The sequence below is a fragment of the Perca flavescens genome, chromosome 19 (genome assembly GCF_004354835.1).
Source record: "Perca flavescens isolate YP-PL-M2 chromosome 19, PFLA_1.0, whole genome shotgun sequence".
Classification (NCBI taxonomy): domain Eukaryota; kingdom Metazoa; phylum Chordata; class Actinopteri; order Perciformes; family Percidae; genus Perca; species Perca flavescens.
In genome coordinates this window covers 5,995,839-6,016,964 of record NC_041349.1, presented here as the reverse complement: position 1 = coordinate 6,016,964, position 21,126 = coordinate 5,995,839, and the positions used below count along the sequence as shown (strand labels likewise).

General features: G+C 41.4%; 1 protein-coding gene and 1 long non-coding RNA gene across 3 annotated transcripts in view; one reads left to right on the top strand and one right to left on the bottom strand.

Moving 5' to 3' along the window:
* Positions 1-4,773: 4,773 nt before the first annotated feature.
* On the top strand, positions 4,774-6,605 carry LOC114545307 (uncharacterized). Its single transcript, XR_003690875.1, has 3 exons — positions 4,774-4,832; positions 5,694-5,990; positions 6,119-6,605. It is a non-coding gene; the product is annotated as an uncharacterized LOC114545307 (long non-coding RNA).
* A 3,302-nt stretch (positions 6,606-9,907) lies between these two features.
* The window catches only part of LOC114545240 (high affinity immunoglobulin gamma Fc receptor I-like), a 12,512-nt gene continuing 1,293 nt past the window's right edge, over positions 9,908-21,126 (bottom strand). The window contains exons 1-5 of one of the 2 annotated variants that reach the window (XM_028563524.1): positions 12,476-12,526; positions 12,138-12,173; positions 11,088-11,351; positions 10,499-11,008; positions 9,908-10,081 (exon numbers count right to left, since the gene is read on the bottom strand). In XM_028563524.1, the coding sequence (XP_028419325.1) occupies positions 10,713-11,008; positions 11,088-11,351; positions 12,138-12,173; positions 12,476-12,509 (630 nt within the window). In that variant the 5' untranslated portion in view covers positions 12,510-12,526 and the 3' untranslated portion in view covers positions 9,908-10,081; positions 10,499-10,712. Of the gene's footprint in view, positions 10,082-10,498; positions 11,009-11,087; positions 11,352-12,137; positions 12,174-12,475; positions 12,527-21,126 lie in introns of those variants that run through there. The other variant, XM_028563525.1, reaches the window with a different exon arrangement.

Genomic DNA, 21,126 nt, shown 5'->3' with positions numbered 1-21,126 from the left:
CTAAAGAATATGTTTTGTTCTTTAAGAGAAGGAAAGGTTAAAGGATGTGTTTCTGTCTCATAAAAGTGAGGCATGTTTGAAGAATATTATTTAACTTAGTAACCATTATACTTTAATTGTTTTAAGGAATTTCATGATTTGATGTCATGTTTGAGGCATATTGAACAATGTTGATTTATTGTTGGCCTAATATTAGTTTTAGGCTCTGCTTTTTTATCTGTGTTAATTGAAACTCTTCAGATGTACACGCAATGTCTTTTGAATATTGAGTAAAAAATGCAAATATAACTCCAGCAGTTCATAATCACTGTCTTTAGCTTGTTTAAAAATGGAAACTTTGGTATGACTTGACTTGTGACTTGCTTGATTGTCACAAAAAATGACTTGGACTTGCTTGAGACTTGAAGGTTAAGACTTGAGACTTGCTTGTGTGACTTGTCCATGTGTGACTTACTCCCATTTATGACACACGCACACACGCACGCACTAACACACACACATGCACACATACAGACACACACACACACACACACGCAGACATGCGCACGCATGCATGCACACACACACACACACACTGAACACACACACACACGTATCACACACACAGACACACACAGACACACACAGACATATACATTTTAAAAAGGGAAGCTGTGTGGTTTAGTACGTCACAAACTTCAAGTAAATTAGTTTTAAGCATCTAACTATAGAAAGGGGAACATATCATCTCTGCCGGGAGTAAACCTTGTATGGTCAAACTCATTGCTTTTCAGAGAATTAACAAAATGCTCATTTGAAAACATTTTATTGAGCTAATGAAGTCAGACAAAATCACCCGTCCCTGTTTGAATATGTGTAACCCTGTGTACTTTAATATAAAGTGTTCTCAGAGTTTATACTGACCTTGGTTTGTTGTGCTGCTCAGCAGTGAGGTCAGAACTGAAGAGAAATGGACCTCAGGTTAGTTTGAGTTTGTGATACAACAAGACATTTAAAGAATAAATAATAAATGGAAATAACACAAAAAAATGTCTCGCATCATTCAGGAGGGTAGCACAAGACCCTGGGCCCTATGAATAGGCAGTCCTGATGGGCCCACATGTTCCTCAACACCCCCCAAAAAAAGAAAATAAATAAAAATAATCGGGACTTTGTACACATGAATCTGTAGGCCTAGATGTTTATAGTGTAATAACTATTAACTGTAATGATTAGAGTAGCCTACTTTACTGTGGTTACTACTACATTTTGTTGGTTTTCTTTGTACCTTTACTTGCCAGCCTGCGTACTATGGTGTCTCTCTGATCATCTGTAAATTTATCTGGCCATAGTCCTGGATCCTCTGGCAAAAAGTGGTCTGCACTGCTCTGCCTACTTTCCAGTTCCTCATCTCTCATTTCCACACTGTGCTCAGAGCTCCCTGCTGTCTTCACTCCCATCATCCTCAATCACATCTTCTCTATCATCTTTCTCTATGAAGGATACATCTGATATTAACCTCTTATCCTAATTGTAACCTAATATAATAAATCACACTAAGCTGTTAGTGTTACGTAACACCTTTCAGTCAAAATGGCTAAACATGGTTTGCTTTAATTTTGATATTTGCTCACCTTGTCTCAAATCCAAAGAGGAGGCTGAGGGGTCTGTTGCTACTACACTCCCTGCTGTGACCATGTGTTTCACAATGTTAACATCTGCTTCTACTGAATCTGACATAACTATAATGTTGACATATATATCTACCGATGAGCTACCAAGCTACCTATGACCGGCAATTTCCACTGGATGCGGAACGGCTGCGTCCCTACTCCGTCCCAGTTCCGTCAGTCCGCAGCCCTCCGCAGCAGATACGCAGAGCTTCTATTTTTGACGGACGACGGAGAGCTCCGCAGCATTTCAGCACACGGCAGATAGTGCGGGACAGGAAGTCGAGCACAGAAACAAAATAAATATCCGGTTAATTTTCAAAATGAAATACACCGTGCTCACGGCGGATCATATTTCCCTGCACTTATAGCTTAGATCGGGCCCAAAAAAATCAAGCCCGACCCAGCCCGAGCCCGTGCACGTTGTGTCCGAGCCCCGGCCTGGCCCGACACATTAACTGGAATTATGAGCCCGAGCCCGATTTCAACCCGACACTTTTTTAATCCGTGGGCCGTCATAACTGACGTTCTCAACTACAATTCAGAGTTGTTTGAACTGCAGAAATCTGTTTAAAATGATCTTAATGAATAATGCAACAGGAGCGAAGCATGTAAACTGCCCTGTTAGTTTATTCAGAATGGAACGGATCGCACATGGATCTGAATGAAGAAAAGTTAAAAACTCAACGTATTTCTCTGTGAGGGCTTGCCCGCTTGCCTCGCCCTCAGGGGGAGCCTATGCTTGGAGAAGTAACAGAAGAGGAGGTTGAAGGCTGACTATCATCTTTTCTGCCATCCACGTCCCCGTTTTATTTGCTGTCATAGGCGAACAGCGGCCGCACTTAATGCACTCAACAAAGCCGACACATATGTTGTCACTTCCCACGACTTGTTTAAAATGGCTCCATACCTCCGACTTTCCTCCAAACTTGCTCAAAGGTAATTTTCCCGTTTTTCTTTTTTTCTTTACATCCTCAAGCTCCATGTTGCACTTAAGCTCCACCATACAGCCCGCAGCCCCGGTGTGATGCGTGCGAGAGGAGACGCTGGCACACAGAGTTGTTTCCCCTCTACTCCTCTGGATGGAAACAAACTGTTGTTGGTTTTGTGGTTCTATTCTACGTAAATTCGCGAGAACTTGCGGGTCCTCGTGACTACAGCTGTCCGCAACAAATCCGGACCCGGTGGGTATTGACAGACGGCGGAGCACGCAGCAGACACGCAGCGGAGCCGGTCCGCAGCCGTTACGCATCCAGTGGAAATCCCCGGTGACACTGATTAGCCTATTATTGCTAATTATAGACATTAAAGCCTATTAATTAAAAAAAACTGGTTAACATGTTTTAAATTAGGCTATTACAATGGTGTGTTATATGCAAACAGCATTGTTAGTGTAGTTTATTTATTTAGCCTTTACCTCAGATTACATGTATAACCAAATTATCATTTGAAAGTGTATGTTCTGCTCTTTCAATGGGTTGTCTCAGTCCATTTTAACAGTCGCAGAGATATTCAAGCAGTTTAACACCATGGATTTCGTTTCGTTTTCTAGTTTGTGCTCACCTTTCTTTGAAAAGAAGTCAGTTACCAATTGTTTCCTCTCATTTCGTTTTCTCTCCTTCACCTCCTGTCTTTCCTTTCTTTTTGGTAGCCTGATTTGACTTTCTTTGAGAAAGACATTTCTACAGCAGAAGTTTGCGCTCCACCAGATGAACAAACATAAACAAAATGCGTGCAGATGGACTAAACCATTTGGCGCATTAGCAAGGGGTGGGTCAGTCAATCAACCAAGTTATTCAGCCAATACACTAACTTTACATTTTATCTGACATGCATTATGAAATTTAATTAGGAAATGAAAATATCCAGGTGAAATAAAATATATTCCAGAATTTTCAAGGGCCCTCTCTCCCCTTGGGCCCTGGTAATCAGTATTGGTTTTACCCCGATCCCCTGCATCATTTCTCCTCATAAACTTGTTATATTTACATTCAGAAGCATTTTTAGCCAAACAAAAATATTTAAGTTTGTATTTCATTCAGCTGATGGTTTGAGAAACGCTCAAAGAGTTTACTTACAGAGTAGCCACAGTAGAGATGTGTCCTCCATCCTAACAGTTGGTGAAATGATGTCTTCACTTTGTTCAGTTTATAGTCATAGCATCACATAAACCCTCCTTCTTCCTCTGTGACTGTTTTGTGATTTCCTCTGCACAAACTATTTTTAGTTACCATGCAGCATTTTTTTCTTATGGTCAATAAACCTAATTCAAATTCATTATTATTATGCTGGTTCCTTCAAAATTCCTAAATGATTCCTACATATCATATCAGCAGGAATGACCTTTACTTTTTTGCAGTAAGCAGTTCATCACCTGCTGTGACGTCAACATTTAATGTGGTCAGAAGTGGAACATGCTTGTTTCTTCTTTCCAGAGAACAGCACAGAGATGGTTTTTAGCTATTTTTGATTCAAGTAAACCCTCCTCCTTCCTCTGTGACTGGCAGTGTTTGTTTTGTTGCCATGAAGCAGATACATTTACGCAACCTTTTTTGCTTTTTGCAATGCTTTTGACTCTTTTTTTAAAAAAAACATGTTTTTCAAAAAAACATATGTTTTTATTTCATGGTCAATAAACCTAATTTAAATTACATTATACCACATTTTTTAGTTAATCCTCCTGTTGTCCTCGGGGTCAAATTAGACAAAATCTTTCTATTTCAGAACTTTGACAAAAGAAAAAAGTGACAAATGTTGGAAAAAGCTACAAAAAACACATCAAAAACATCGCCACAGGTGACAAAAACTTGTTAAAAAGTGTCAACTCTGACACATGAATGTAAATAATACGATGCAAACATTGTTTTGATGCCTGAGGTGAAAGATATCTTTTCACAAAGATTCACAATTTTTATTTTAATCGGTCAGAAATTCATTAGAAAATTACTTGAGGATTTTCAGATTAACCAGCTGTATGTTCCCTTAGATGGCCACGGTTTAGTTGAGAGGAAGTGAACGGGGTGTTGCCAAGTACTGATGTAACCCGCGCTGGTAGATCCACCCACTTATAAACAACATTTGATTGAATAGCAAAGCCTCAAACTAAAACTCATTGACACAAGATGGCAACGGATCAAGACTCTCTCAGCTCTCATGCCTCCATCCTGTCTGAAGCAGCTCCTGGTAAATATCAGCTTTTATACTGAAAAGATTTATGTAGACTTTATTTCTGACCTTTGTTGTTATGATGATTGAGTTTAAAACACAGACAGTTTCAGGTTTTTGTAAAGTTTATGTATAATGTAGGAGCTGTTTTTCATGTAAGTATATAAAGTATCCGAGGGATAATGTAGAACGATCTGGTCATGACCAGGGATGACCAGATTGCTCTCCATTATCTTAATTATTACACGGCTACTTACTAAAAAATCAATAATTTGATCAAATATTGTATATTGATTTAGCAAAGATGGTTTGGCTTCTGTATTTTACGGTAAGGGAATTTGAACAGGTTGCTGCTCTCAAGCCAGGTCGCCCGGCCCAGTAAATGTGAGTTAGTCAAGGAGCTACATCATCATCGTTAGCCATTATCTCTGTTAGTTTTGTTAGCTCTGTTAGCTCTGTCTAACTGCACAGTTAAAAAAAGGGTTGAGACAGAGAGGGAAGAGTCAGAGAGAGAAGAGTCAGAGAGGGAGGAGACAGAGAGGGAGGAAACAGAGAGGGAGGAGACAGAGAGGGAGGAGACAGAGAGGGAGGAGACAGAGAGGGAGGAGACAGAGAGGGAGGAGACAGAGAGGGAAGAGACAGAGAGGGAGGAGACAGAGAGGGAGGAGACAGAGAGGGAAGAGACAGAGAGGGAGGAGACAGAGAGGGAGGAGACAGAGAGGGAGGAGACAGAGAGAGAGGGGAAGGAGAGAGAGGAGACCGAGTCTCTATGTGTTATCTTTTATTCAAATATAAAACCTTCTGCTGTGTCACACCAGTGGAGACCTTTTTGAAAATAGCATAACTTTTTTATTATTGATTATTATTATTGTTTTTCAGACCTTACTATGGTAACAGTTGTTCCTGGAGAATGTCATTCAGGTTGGCAATGTCTCCGTCCTCTATTGCAGCAATGGACACTTGGATCCAACCCACCAGCATCCAACCTTTAAGGACAGAGTGGAGCTGGTGGACAGAGAGCTCAAGGACGGAGATGTGTCTTTAATTCTGAAGAATGTGAGCAGCATCTACAATGGGACATACGAGTGTCGAGATCAGGTGATTCAAGACGTAAAAAGAGAGCCATTATTGACTTTGAGCCAATTAGAACCATCCAACTGCAGGTCACAGTCCCAGGTGAGTGAGTCTCTCTCAGTGAGTTTTTCTGAGTATCAGGTTGTAGCTGCAGTTTCAAACATCAGAGAGGATGAAGGCTGCTCCACTATCCACACATTTACTGAATCGTATGTTTTATTCATCTTTAGGTCAGGAGAGCGCACGCTACAAGGATGAAAACTCATTGAATGATGGATGGAAACTCCTCTCCTGTAGGCCGATACATTGGACTGGCAGCAGGTGTTCCAGTTGGACTGATTCTTGTAGTTGCTGCAGTGGTTGGTGTCCTGGCATATAAAAGACGTCAGGACAAGAGATCAAGACAACCTGCTGCTGATGATGATGATAAAGCATTGGCCATTCAGTTCATCTGACAACTCACAGAGTACTACGAAGCAAGATTTGGCATAATATAGCTATACATAATAGGTAATTCCAGGTTCAACCCAGGGTTGTCTGTATCATGATGGTGGATCACTTGTTACCGAGTTAAATCACCATGGTAATTTATGCTGAACACCTAACTTGGTCGGGAGAAGGTTATGTTGGAGATAAGAGACCAACCAATCGTTAACCATCGTTGATAACGATGGCGTCACCGTTCTTAGAAGATGGAGCTCGGTGCAGAGAGAGAGGAAAAGAGAGAGAGAGAGAGAGAGAGAGAGAGAGAGAGAGGGGCGCTCATAAAAGTTAAAACATTTAGAGACAGACAACCCCGTTAACATTCACTGATGGGTATTTTTATTAAAGATATACATTTTCAGCGGAGGAAATTACATATAGGCATATCGGTTTGAATTATATTTTTATATTTTTTATTTGCTCTCACAATTGCTTACCACTGTCAGGGTTACAACTGATAATATAATAGGCTCAAGCAACGACAGTATATGGAAAGCAGCGACTGTATTGCGTTTTGCCTGTAAAACCGTGTCTGTGATTCTTCATATTTATGTAGAATTATAGCGTGCTCTTCTTATATAAAATATCAGAATCAGAATCAGAAAAGCTTTATTGCCAAGTACATTTTTTACACATACAAGGAATTTGTTTTGGTGTTGTAGGTGCATGTCACACATTCTCTAAAATAAGACATTAAACAGAAGAAAACAATATAAGTATGTATATATCTACACAGTATGTATTAAAAATAAGAGAATAAAAATTAAAGCTTGGAGCAGTACAGCAGATGAAGTACAGTGGCATGTAGAGCCAGAGGTGTAGTGTGGAGAGAGTCAGGGTTGTTTCTGGGCCTTGTTGATAAGGCTGGTGGCGGAGGGGTCTTGGTCCTGATGGACCTCAGCCTCCTGCCAGAGGGGAGTGGCTCAAAGAGTTTGTGGCCGGGGTGGGAGAGGGGTCAGCCACAATCTTTCCAGCACGCTTCAGAGTGCTGGTGGCGTAAAGGTCCTGGAGCGGCGGCAGATTGCAGCCAATCACCTTCTCTACTGACCAAATGACATGCTGCAGTGTGCCCTTGTCCTTGGCAGTGGCAGCAGCGTACCAGATGGTGATGGAGGATGTGAGGATGGACTCGATGATGGCTGTGTAGAAATGCACCATCATTGTCTTTGGCAGGTTGAATTTCTTCAGCTGCCGCAGTAAGTACCTCTGTTGTGCTTTCTTGACAAGGGAGCTGATGTTCTGAGGTCCTGGGAGATGATAGTTATCAGGAAGCGGAAAGACTCCACGGTGTCAATTGTGGAGTCATAGAGGGTGATGGGGGCAGGTATGGCTGAATTCTTCCTAAAGTCCACAACCATCTCCACTGTCTTTAGAGCGTTGAGCTCAAGGTTGTTTTGTTTGCACCAGGTCACCAGGTGGTCAGCCTCCCACCTGTAGGCGGACTCGTCACCATCGGAGATGAGTTTGATGAGGTAGGTGTTGTCTGCAAACTTCAGAAGCTTGACAGATTGGTGACTGGAGGTCCAATTGTTGGTGTACAGGGAGAAGAGCAGAGTAGGAAGAATTAAAGGTATTAAAGGCAGAGCTGAAGTCCACAAACAGGATCCTGGCGCAGGTTCCTGCTGATTCCAGGTGCCGGAGGATGTAGTGTAGGGCCAGGTTGACTACATCATCTATAGACCTGTTGGCTCTGTAGGCAAACTGCAGGAGGTCCAGGAGGGGATCGGTGATGTCTTTGAGGTGTGAAAGCACAAGGCACTCAAATGACTTCATAATCTCAGAGGTCAGGACGAAGGGTCTGAAATCGTTAAGTCCTGTCGTCGTTGGCTTCTTGGAAACAGGGCTGATGGTTGAGGACTTGAATCAGGCTGGCATGTGGCATGTCTTCAGCGAGGTTTTGAAAATGTCTGTGAACACTGGAGACAGCTGGTCAGCGCAGTGCTTCAAGCCGGATGGGGAGACAGCATCCGGTCAGCAGCTTTCCGGGGGTTCTGTCTCCTGAACATAGCCTAGAAATCTAGATGCACCCTGGCGGCAGCAAATGTAAGCCAGGGTCAGTCTAGCAACTCTCCGTTGGCTTGCGAGCTGGAAAGACCAAATTCTGGTCAGGCCAATCACATCGTGTATAGAGTCGGTGGGCGGGCTTCACATAATGATGGCAGAGTTGCGACGGTTCCGCTTGAATTCCCTGCAACTTGAAAACAAAGAAGATGGCTGCTGCTGGCGAATAGCGGCCTTTCGAATTGGCTTTGGCCACAACTCTGGAAGACTTGGAGTTAAGCACTGAACTCATTCTTAAAGAAGTGAACCACACTGTCTGTGAGTGCACACCATTTTGCACTGTCCTGTTTGTACTTTGTACTTTGTCGACTAAACGCTCCAGTGATTGTGTACTGTCGGGAAGACGGAGATGGCCTATCTGTTGTAATTTTTTTTCCCAACTGCACCGGATGATTGTGTTTTAGGTGCATATGCACGTTTGTTGTGTTGCTGTGTTTAGTTGCTACTGTTTTACCACAAATGCGACATACCGACTCGCTTAGGTTAAGTGGTTCGCCACGGTCATTCGGTTTGAATCCGAAGTGCTCCCACACTGCAGCTGTCGCGTTTGGCTTTTTTGTATTCCTCCAACTCTCAACTATAGTGTTTACTCTGGCTATACTCCTCACGCGGCTCATTTTTATACTCGTGCACTCTGTGGTAGGCTACACCAGGACCATGCAAACTGACAAGTGACTGACATGAGGGTTCACTCCTCGCTACGATATGGAACCGAGAGGGGTCACCGATGCACCGGAGTGGTCATCCAGACTCTTTGGTAGAGAGAGAGAGAGCGACGAGGAAAACTAATAAGCATGCAAATGGAAATTATCGCGTCCGAAAAAAATTATCGAGCTCATTTTTATTCATCATGCATTTAATTAATTTATTGCATATCGCGACAGGCCTAGTTGACATATTAATGCAGTTTATTTTATCACCGGAACACAGTAAACATTAACGTTTTGTACTTTTTGACGTTTGAGTTTAATTTTTACCTAAGTTAATGTTTACCCAATTTTACATGAATTTAATATTGAAATACTGTTCAGATTTCTGTAATTCAGTGATGAATTAATTAAAAAGTTAAGATGATAAACAGATAATTTAAAGAGCGAGCCAACAGAGTGAACTGTGAGCTGAACCGAGCATGTGTAAAGAAAGAGAAGGAGCTGTGCTGCCACCTGCTGGCTGTCTGACTCAACTGATATGATGCTTTCATCCAAACACATTTTTACAATGAGCATCTCATTCCCACTCTCAGCAGTGATAGGGAGCTGATGTTAAAGACACTGACTGACCTGAGAACTGAAATACAAACCCTGTAAAAGACAGAAAGTAACTCAGACCAATTTCATGAAAAGCAAGGGGGAAAAAAAGCTTTGTTATAATATGAAATATTGAGGATTACCAAAGATAGCTGTGGCTGGCAGTAAAGGAGCAATTCAAACTTAAATCAATGATTTCATATTGAAGATGTTTAAATCATAATTATATTAAGACGGCCGGGGGAACTGTTTCTGATCTACGGAGATTTCAGCTTCTTTTCAGATCAGTTCAGAAGTGATGCTCTCTGGTGACAGCGGTGATGTCATTCTCATATTCATCATCCAATCCCTCCTCAGCCTTAGTGGGCAAGGTCATCACCATGGCAACAGGTAGGCCGTTTCCTACAGTCAGAGCAGGTTAGAAAGAAAATGTAGATAATTGATCAGCTGAAGAGTTCTGATAGATACAACCAAACATTACTGACTCTTCACTACATCACAGCAGTGTTATAAACTGTCTATTCATGTATATTGTGTTATTACCATATCACTTTCGCATATCTTTCTTCTTACGTACACCTCACTTTGCACCGGCTTTGTAATGCCTACTTAATCTGTACTTTATGTAGTCTATTGTATTCTGTTTTCTTGTACTATATCGAATGTGAAACTGTATGTTGTCCTGCACGCTTATGCTTTTCTTGGCGAGCTCGCTGTTGCAAATGAGAATCTGTTCTTAATGGCCTACCTGGTTAAATAAAAATAAAAAACCCGAGTGGCGAGATTGATTGATAAGGTCAGTGAATGATTGAGAGTTACCTGTGGCCCTGCGTCGATATAAAGACACCATGATGAATGTGGAGATGCAGTACGGACAGAACACCACCAGGTGGCAAAACAGTATGACCACAAGGGGGAGGGGTTCTGAGGTCTGAGAGACCAGTCTGAACACAAGGTGGTCTGAGGTCGGGGGTGGCAGAGAGCTCAAAGGAGGGCTTGTGGTCTTTGGTTTCTCTGTAGAGAGAATCAGCTGTCAGGTGAATATCTGGATGAATGAACTCCTGAAATCAAAGGTAACCTCCTCACCTGTGACAGAGACCCAGCTGGGTGGAGACTCTCCAACACTGCTGATGAGACACTTGTAGAGGCCTTCATCAGACCTGGAAACATGGTGGATGGTCATGTGACCTGCAGGCTCAGTCCTGATGAAGGAGCCATCTTTATAGAAACCAGCTGGGAGGTTGGAGGACGTCTCTGTTTTACAGGTCAGAGTGAGGTCTTCTCCCTCCATCACAGGGAGGACAGGACTCTGCAGGATCACTGGTCCACCTCAACACAGAGACAAACTACAGCATGTCATCCATTCTCACACAGCTTCATCAATACTGACTCCACAGTCTGATCTTACCAGGGACAGTGATGGTGATGCTGTTACTGGTTGCTCCCTCTCTGGACTCACACCAGTAAACTCCACTGTCCCCTGGGACCATGTAGCTGATTTTACAGGAAGAACCAGCAGGTCTTCCCCAGTCATCTCCACACTGAGTCCTGGTTTTTATGGTTGTGTTCCTCTTCAGAGTCCATCCAGCAGAGCTGTCGTCCTCCTCACAGCTCAGAGAGACAGATTCATCTTTAAACATCTGAGATCTGCTGGGACTCACAGTCAGAGAGGCTGGAGGGAGGAGGGTTTAGAAAACACTAAATTAACCTGAGAAGAAAGTCTGAAACCCAAACTTGTATGCAAATAAAAAACAAATAAATTACATCCACAAAACGTAGGAATAAGTGTGTGTGTGTGGGCGTAGCAACAAAAGTGTTGAAAAAAAATGACCAAAACGCTGAAAAATATTTTTGACCCAGAAAAAACAAGAAGTTAGTTGTTGGTCGATAGTCTTGATTATCCACTAAATCATAATTATTTTGTCGAAATAATTCATAATTTAAAAAAATCTTTCTTTTAAAACTCAAATTACGTTTTATTTAATTTATTTGAGGATTGACTATCAAATAAAAAACAAATATTTAAAACTAGAGTTTATAAGTTGGTGTTAGTGATGAATATGGTGGTAGTAAAAAAATAATAAAAGCACAGAAAAGTGTCTTAAATAGCGATAATTTTCTACTTTTACGAGAGGAAAACAAGTTGCATGGTCGATGGGAAGACAACACGAGGGTTAAGTGTGAAGAGGGAACTTTAGAAAAGGGAAGCTGTGTGTTTTAGTATGTTACAAACTTCAAGTAGATTAGTTCTGAGAATCTAACTATAGAAAGAGGAACATATCATCTCTGCCGGGAGTAAACCTTGTATGTTCAAACTCGTTTTTCAGGAAATGAACAAAATGCTCATTTGAAAACATTTTATTGAGCTAATGAAGTCAGACAAAATCACCCCGTCCCTGTTTGAATATCTGTAACCCTGTGTACTTTAATATAAAGTATTCTCAGAGTTGATAGTGACCTTGGTTTGTTGTGCTGCTCAGCAGTGAGGTCAGAACTGAAGAGAAATGGACCTCAGGTTAGTTTGAGCTTTTACTGCAGACAGACAGAACAACTGTGAGCTCAGAGAAGATGGAGTCCACACTAAATACCCTCAGCGTCTTCCAGCTTTAACACCAGTTTATTCTGCTTCTCTAACACGCTGCAGCTCCGTCCAATAAGCTCTGACGTTAACCCTTTAACTACAGTTTCTCTGCAGCTGTTGTCACTTCCTGCTCTTAAAGGATGTGTCAGACAATATTTTCTGAATGCTTTAAACCATGAAGTTAACAATATAATGACAGAACAGAGTGTACTTACAGATCAGCCATTGGAGAGATGTTTGTCCCATCATACCTGTTGGTGATGTGACATCAAGCACTTTGAATGTTTGACTCAGAGCAGCTAAAACCACCATTTCCTCTCTTTGGAGGGGTGGTGCATCAGCCGTGTGGTTTCCCCTCCTGCAGTTGATAGGACAGTTGGTCTGTTGTGTTAGTTCGTATAGAAGTCTTTGTTGATTGTGATGAAATATTGTTAATGAAGATTATTTCCATACGTTCATTCCAGAAATGTGAATAATTGACACTGATGTCTGTGAAGGTTCTCAGTCATCCAGGTCATAGATCTCCAGGGAAGGGTTAAACTCAGGGAAAACTGGACTTTTTTAAATATGCTCCGAATATGTTCAGTTCGGACTGATCTGTAGGGAAACCTAGTTGTTTAAAGTGCTCATATCCTTCTCATTTTCAGGATCATAATTGTATTTAGAGGTTATATCAGAATCGGTTTAATGGTTTAATTTTCAAAAAACACCATATTTTTGTCTTAATGCACATTGCTGCAGCTCCTCTTTTCACCTTGTGTGTTAAGCTCTCTGTTTTAGCTACAGAGTGAGGCATCACACTTCAATCTTTGTTGAGAGTCACACATGTGCAGTACCTAGGTAAGGACTACTAGCCAGCCAGAAGCAGAGTATGAGGACATGCCATGCTAGCAGCTAGGTGAGCATTATAACATGTGTTACAAAGTGACCACGTTTGTCTCTGAAGTAAAGGCTGGACTACAATAGCTTTTCTGTGTTGTACCATTAGCTGTGTCCAGCATGTCTTTCCTCATACACTTCTTTTGTGTCCAGCCTCATTAGCCTAATGTTGTGTTTCAGTCTTGTTACCAATTCAGTGTTTCAAGGACACAGACCACCATGCACTTCTCCATATGACCAGCTATCACCCTAAACACACGTACAGAAGCCTCATTAAGTCCCAGTTGGTACTCTTCCACAGAATTTGCACCTTCCCGGCGCATGTGGAGGAGGCCACTAGTACACTTTTTAGTGCGATAAGGTTGAGAGGTTACTCGAGGCGCTTCCTTATAGAGGCGGAGGTCAGCTGCAGTTTTACGAAAAAGAAAAAGACATCGTTATCCGGTCGTCGAGCTCGACCCTCGTCCCCCTGGTTATTACCTACTCAGAGAGTCTGAGGAATTTAATACCAGCAATCGAAAGGCACTTCCAGGGGGCGGGGGAAGAGTGCTGAGAGACTGCTATATGATCTCCGCCTACAGGAGGAACAAAAATCTAAAAGATATTCTAGCCCATACTAACCTTAACAAAAATAATGACCCTAGGGAAGCGCTTTGGGGGTCCGGATGTTTTATGAGTCTCCCCCACATTTTTAACCCCCACAGCAGAGCTGGTTTTAACCCGTGGGAGGTCCTGCACAAATTGTATGTGGGGGAGACAAGAAATGCACTTTATTTAAGAATCACCAGTCTATTATAAATAACGGTGATGACACAACTGTTTTATATACACATTTTAAACTCCAGGACTCTCAAAATGTTCAGAGCATCATGGGCCTGGAGAGCAACAGAGCCTGGACCACTGCTCAGCGTTGGGAAGCGGTGAGGAAATGGATCCATACTGGTCTAAATGAAAAATACTGAAATGGACCCACTTCTCTTTTTTAATCTAAGTATTACAGGGTATTTTCAGAAATACTTCCTCTGGTTTCCTCTCTCCTCAGGTTTATATCTGGACCTCTTCTGCAGCACATCATACCCAACCTCTTAACTGTTTTTCCTTCATTTTCTATTTTATATGACATTTTTATTGCTTTAATCCAGTGGCTCTCAAACTTTTTTCAATAATGTACCCCCTGTGAAATATTCTCTGTGCCAAGTACCCTCTGACCAGCGCAAAGCAGTTTTTTGGGGAAAAAAAGCCTGTATAAAGAGGTACATTACAGCGCTGCACCACCCATGTCTGATTGACTAAACAACTTTTTAACTGAAAAACATTTAAATGCTACTTCAAATGTTTAAAATAGCTTACAAAATTAATTTACTATTATAGCATAATTTTTCAGGGAATTATGCATGACTGATATTTTTAAATTAACATATTTAAAAATTAATCTCACGTACCCACTGCAGTGCTCCAAAGTACCCCTAGTAGTACACGTACCCCTATTTGAGAAACACTGCTTTAATGCATATTCATGATTAATAATAACTGTTTGTTGTAATATTTCATTATTTATGTCTTTTATAGCATGCTTCTCACATTTTATTATTCTTTCCTTTTCGGGGGTTCATTCCTACCTGCAGAGGAGGTCCTACCTAATATTTTAATACGTTTTTACAATAAATATTTTAAAGATGCCTTGGTTGTCCTATATAACTTTTATTCGGCCTTATCTATATTTAAATAATTTGATTGTGCTTCTTTCTTCATTGCTAATAATTATTTTTATTATTACATAGTGAATTACTTGCCTCAAGATTTTAACATGATAATACACATGCCATTGGTTTTATGCATTTTACTAACAGTGTGGTTTTATTCTATGATGTATTTTTAATTATTTATGGTTATTTATTGTGTGGCACTTTTTACCATTTAAAGCCAGACAGTATTTTAGACCCTTTTAAATGTTTTTATTTTATTTTTTGAGGTTAAATAATATGTTTTTAATATTGGGATATAATTTGTTTGTATTGTGTGTGTCCCTCGAGGCGCCCATCCTGGGCGTTGCGTTTTAACCCAAACCTAACCCTAACCCTAACCTGTCTCAAATAAGACCCTCATCATTTGGTACACTCAGTTTTGGAAAATAATTTTGCACACTAAACGTAAGCCCAAATGCTAAAGACACTGACTGAACTGAGAACTGAAATACAAACCCTGTAAAAGACAGAAAGAAACGCATCAATTTCATGAAAAATTATGGGAAAAAAGCTTTATTGATATAATATAAAATATTCAGGATTACAGAGATAGCTGTGGCTGGCAGTAAAGGAGCAATTCAAACTTAAAGCAATGGTTTCATATTGAAGATGTTTAAATCATAATTATATCAAGACAGCCGGGGGAACTGTTTCTGATCTACGGAGATTTCAGCTTCTCTTCAGATAAGTTCAGAAGTGATGCTCTCTGGTGACAGCGGTGATGTCATTCTCATAGTCATCATCCAATCCCTCCTCAGCCTGGGTGGGTGAGATCGTCACCATGGCGACAGGTAGGCCATTCCCTACAGTCAGAGCAGGTTAGAAAGAAAATGTAGATAATTGATCAGCTGAAGAGTTCTGTTAAATACAACCAAACATCACTGACTCTTCACTACATCTCAGCAGTGTTATAAACTGTCTATTCATGTATATTGTGTTATTACTATATCACTTTCACATATCCTTCGTCTTACTTACACCTCACTTTGCACCGGCTTTGTAATGCCTACTTAATCTGTACTTCATGTATTCTATTGTATTCTGTTTTCTTCTATGATATTGAATGTGAAACTGTATGTTGTCTTGCATGCTGATGCTTTATTCTTGGCCAGGTCGCTGTTGAAAATGAGAACCTGTTCTCAACAGCCTACCTGGTTGAATAAAGGTTAACTAAAAATAAAACAACAGAGTGGTGAGATTGATTGTAAGGTCAGTGAATAATTCAGAGAGTTACCTGTGGTCCTGCGTCGATATAAAGACACCATGATGAAAGTGGAGATGCAGAACGGACAGAACACCACCAGGTGGCAGACCAGTCTGACCACAAGGGGGAGGGGGTCTGAGGCCAGGGGCAGAGCAATGGTGTCAGGGAGCAGTGGCGAACACAGAAATTGGCTTGGAGACCTTGTTGTAGATGGGCTTGTATGTTTCAGAACTATACACATATATATATATACATACATACATACATACATACGGTAGTCCACTCCTCTGCACAGAGGGAGGAGGACTTGGAGGGCCCCTCCAGTGTCTGGAGGAGGTTCAACAACTTTGACTGTTTTGCCTTACATGATTACTGGATATAACGTTAACAACCACACTTTTTTTTGCTCTCCTGTAAGTTTACCACTCTAACTTTCACCACTAATAACTTATCATGTTAATACCCAGTTAAAACAAGCGGGTTGAGTCCGGCGCAGTGCTCACTTCGCTTCACAACAAGCTAAATTACATCACTTCCGTCAAAATCATGGCAGTACGCCGGTGCAGAATAACCATAGGGCCACACAATAAATATTTGACAGCACGCCAGACCAGTACAAGGGAAAACACTGTTCAATAATGTAATGTAATCAGTTAACATTTCTGTGAGCTAAATGTTTTTCTAGCAAGTGCAATTACACAGTAAGTCAGTAGTATTGAATTGGAAATTGAATTGAATAGTATAGTTGAATTGCATATTTGCGCAGAACGACTCTACCTCTGCCCCCCCCCTCCATGAAGTAGGCTACATACGGTGCGAACTAAATGGGCACTAAATAACATGCCAATCACTACTGGTCAAAAGATTCCTTTGCAGCGGCCCGGGTTTAAATCCGACCTGCGGCCCTTTGCTGCGTGTCATTCCCTCTCTCTCTCCCTTTCCTGTCTATCCACTGTCACTATCGAATAAAAAAAAATAAAAAAAAAGATGAATGACTAGTCCAGCTGAGCAGGCATCAAGTATGCCTTTCCAGTTCAATAAACCAAGTACTGCCATCTGACTCACACATCACAAGACAATGTTACAATTAATTAAATCATACCAAAGCGTTGTATGGCTATGGCTATATAGTATTCACTAAAAATCACCCAAGCAGAAAGCACAATAGTAATTCTGAAACGTGATTGACTGAAGATACAACAATGCCATCACACAACACAGCTGAGTGCAGGTTGTAAAATAACAGTCACTTAGTCAGCTGCTACTTCACAAACTGCAAAAGCCAACATATACAACTGTCTCACACAGGCCTATAGCAGCATCACAAAATTATGATGCAATACGTCTGATATGCATGGCATTTCAATAAACTAAACAAAATATGTACATTATCTGGTCACACGGTAACAACAGATTATATTAACCTACTCAATTTACAGATAGCATAATAGCTCTTATCTTTAGAAGTTCTAATTTCTTGTCTTTTTCTTTGCAAAGTCGCAGATCAAATCCTCAAAGTCCAGCTCCCTCAGCAGCTCGCTCAACCCTACTACACATGCGCTGCTGTGTGTTGGGAGCACTTTACAGGCAACGCAACAAATGTCTCCGGTGGACAGTAATCTAGAATCCACTCCCGTGGTACCGGTTCACCGTTGTGAAGGTGTCGGGTCAGTGCCTCGCTAGTGAGAGAGCGGGTCTTTCTGCCGCCAGCCTCGTCCCCCCTCCGAGATGCTGGACATTTAGCCGCCGATTCTGAAAGGCTAATATCCCTCTGGGTATAACTTCCTCCCGGACGGTCTCTGTAATCGGTCCCCGTAGTGGAGGGTCTCCAGAGATGATAAGGGCCATTACCTTGTTCTGTAATGCTGATGACCGCCGGCCTCATCTCTGTCTTTTTCCACAACAACTTCGCTAAAGTTAACGTTAGCCACCGTTAGCTGTGGCTGAGCGTAGCTGGTAGAAGGCAGCGATTCTTCCAAGCTAACGTTGGCTAGCTCCTCGACATCCTCCTCTTCGTCATTCCCAGCTCTTTTTAAAAAGCTATTTATTCGCGGGACATTTTTATAGCAGCCGCTTCTTTCTCTCCGTTTTCCACACTTTCACTCGCTGATACAACCCAATCTGACCGGGGATCAGTTACAAATTAATTCCACTCTTTCAATCTCAACTCGTTCTTAGAAAGCTGATCTTGGATCAGTGCGATGTAAACAACCTGCTCTATGCCCACCCACCTTTATCTTTAGCCAATCTACACAGTGCATGCGGCCTTCTCCCAATCATTACATTAAACAACTTTTATTTTATTCTGATTGGATAATTATCACCATAATGATTAATGCCCATTGGGTAATACGGGCTTGATCGCAGTTCGCCAACAAGGGGTGCTGCAGCTCCCCCAGCACCCCTACTTCCCGCGCCTATGCATGCAGCAGCGTTACATAGCCATCTCCAGTCCTGCTAATACTCCCGAGCTCTGAATGCACTTTGTCTGTCTGCTCAAGGGAAAATCTGGTCATCTTACATTATTGTCTTATATAATGTCACACACATTAACTGTGTGCAATTCTTATTTAAGCTTCCATTAATTTCACAGACTCAACTCTACAAACTCACCTGAGACTGAAACAGTCAGCTGGATGGTGTTGTAGAGTTTAGGTTCTCCTCCACTGATTAAAACTCGACACCGGTATGTTCCGGTGTCGTTGACTCTGACGTTCTTCAGAACAACAGAAATGTCTCCATCCTTCATCTTTAGATCTCTCAGCTCCACTCGACCACGATATGAGGGGTGCTGGTTTCGCGTGGTTGACTCCCCCCCTGGTATGAACCGGAAGATGTAACCAGCAGACTCTAGATCAGGTCTGATCCAGTCCAACAATTCAATCTGAACACCTCTGGGAGCCTGACACTGAAGAGGGACGTCCTCTCCAACCTTCACTGTAACCTCTGGAAGGGCTAAACACATTTAAAAAATCCGAAGAAAAGCAGGAAGCAGTCAGTAATACAGGAGTTACTTACATTCATATAACAATAATAATAATAATAATAATAATAATAATAATTTAAGATCAGTTCTAAATCAGGACTTTTATGAAAAAGTTGCTCATGGAAAATAAAATGTGCCAAAGTTAAAATGCTGTTGTTATCAACACCAAAGTTCTAGTAAAATCTAGTTTTATGATTTATGATCAACTCAGGTTCAGTTTATACCGAAGATACTTTCTGCTTCACTTCACAGCTGTTTGATTCACTTCTTCTGATAACAGAGTAATTACTCTGCTGTGGATCGGTTCAGCCAATCACAACGCTCCGTCTTAAATGACATGAGGAGGGGAGGGGGGGATGAAGGAGGGGCACACAGTGCGTTCATGATACAGGAAATAGTCTTGTTCGAGATGAGCTGCGCCTCGCCTGTAAAGTGGACGAGAGCAGGCGGCAGCAGCGGTGGGGCGGTGACAAAAATCCAATGTCAAGTCAGACAGTTTCCAGCCATTTTCAGCAGCATTCAGGCTGAAGAGGAAGTCACAGAAACACTGGTGGTCCGATTCCAATTTAATAAAATGTTATCAGACCCATATATCAGCTCCTACACAGTCTCCAGTTGTTTTTATTATGACAGAGCAGCTGTCAGAATGCTCTACATGCGATCTGTTGCTGATTTACACTGTAGATGATCTGTAATCTGAACAGATTTAGTCTCTCTGACTTCTAAACATAACTAACAGCCACACAACATGTGTTCTGTACAGAATAAGCCTTTAAATCAGACAAATCTAGATTAGAGAAACGGATAACGTCATCCAATGTTAAGAATAAAACCGCCTTGTCAGTCTACTTACTGATGCAAATAGATCTCTCCCATGAGTCCAACCAGAACCTGCGTGAAGCTGGACCCCCATGTCATCCAGAAATTATTAAAAACACTGCTATTGGTTTGTGCAGATTTGTGCCGTAAAAATGATTCTTTGTGCTGTTAAGGGTTTTAAAGGGTTGATAGAATGATTATATAGAGTATTTCACACTGTTCCTTAAGGTCTCCTAATGGGGGTATGTAACATTGGTTGGGCTGAAAATGGCCTGGTTGATATTTTATTGGCCCTTATGCATCCCTGTGTTTTGGCCCTATTTGTAACAAGAGCTTTTCTTCCAAATATGGTATGCTCATGAATATTTAGGTGAGCTGCGCACTGATTGGTTGAGCAAATCCCCATACACACACATTAGAGACGCAACAGAATCTCATATTCCAGATACTGCGATGTTTCATTACCAAATTCACTTCTGAGACTTTTTTATTCGAGAAATCAACTATATAAAGCTCAAATGTGGGCCGTTTTATGAAAATTGATGGCTAATTGCAAATTTGGTAAGACGTGTCGGACTTTAGGAACTCCACACAGTCTGACGAGAAAGTGACAGCCTGCTGGGCCTCATACCCAGGGCAAAGTCACGCTTTGTGGATTATTGGATTATATGATTACTACGAGGGCTCCGCGGCCGGCTGCCGGCATAACTATAATATATTTACAGTTTGAATTTTGTCATGGCACTTATATAAAATATACCCCAAGGTCTTATAAAGCTAACCGTTGTGTCCGATTTCAACGTAAGGCATTTTTATGAACAGCAGGGGTTTTGTTAGGAGGAGCAGCTAGCTACACTTTCGGCATAACTATAGTATATTTACAGTTTGAATTTCATCACAGCACTTATATTACAGCTTCCCCAATGTCTTACAAAGCTTAGCTAACACTTGTCAGATTTCATTTAAATGCATTTTTGGGAATTTCAGAGGTATCGTTAGGAGGAGGCTAGCTAGCTCTCATTGATGGACTCCAGCTCTATCAATGAGACTCGCGGACAAGAGGCGTTTATTTCCCCAATTGTTTGTTTAAATAACTCAACACACATATCCATTATAAGATTAACTGGAACCTGCGGTAAGAGATTGCAGGAGTAACAAGCTCGCTTACCGCGCCTATGTAGCCTATGTAAATGTTCTACCTGATCTCAGGTCAGTTGTGTAGCCTATGTAAAT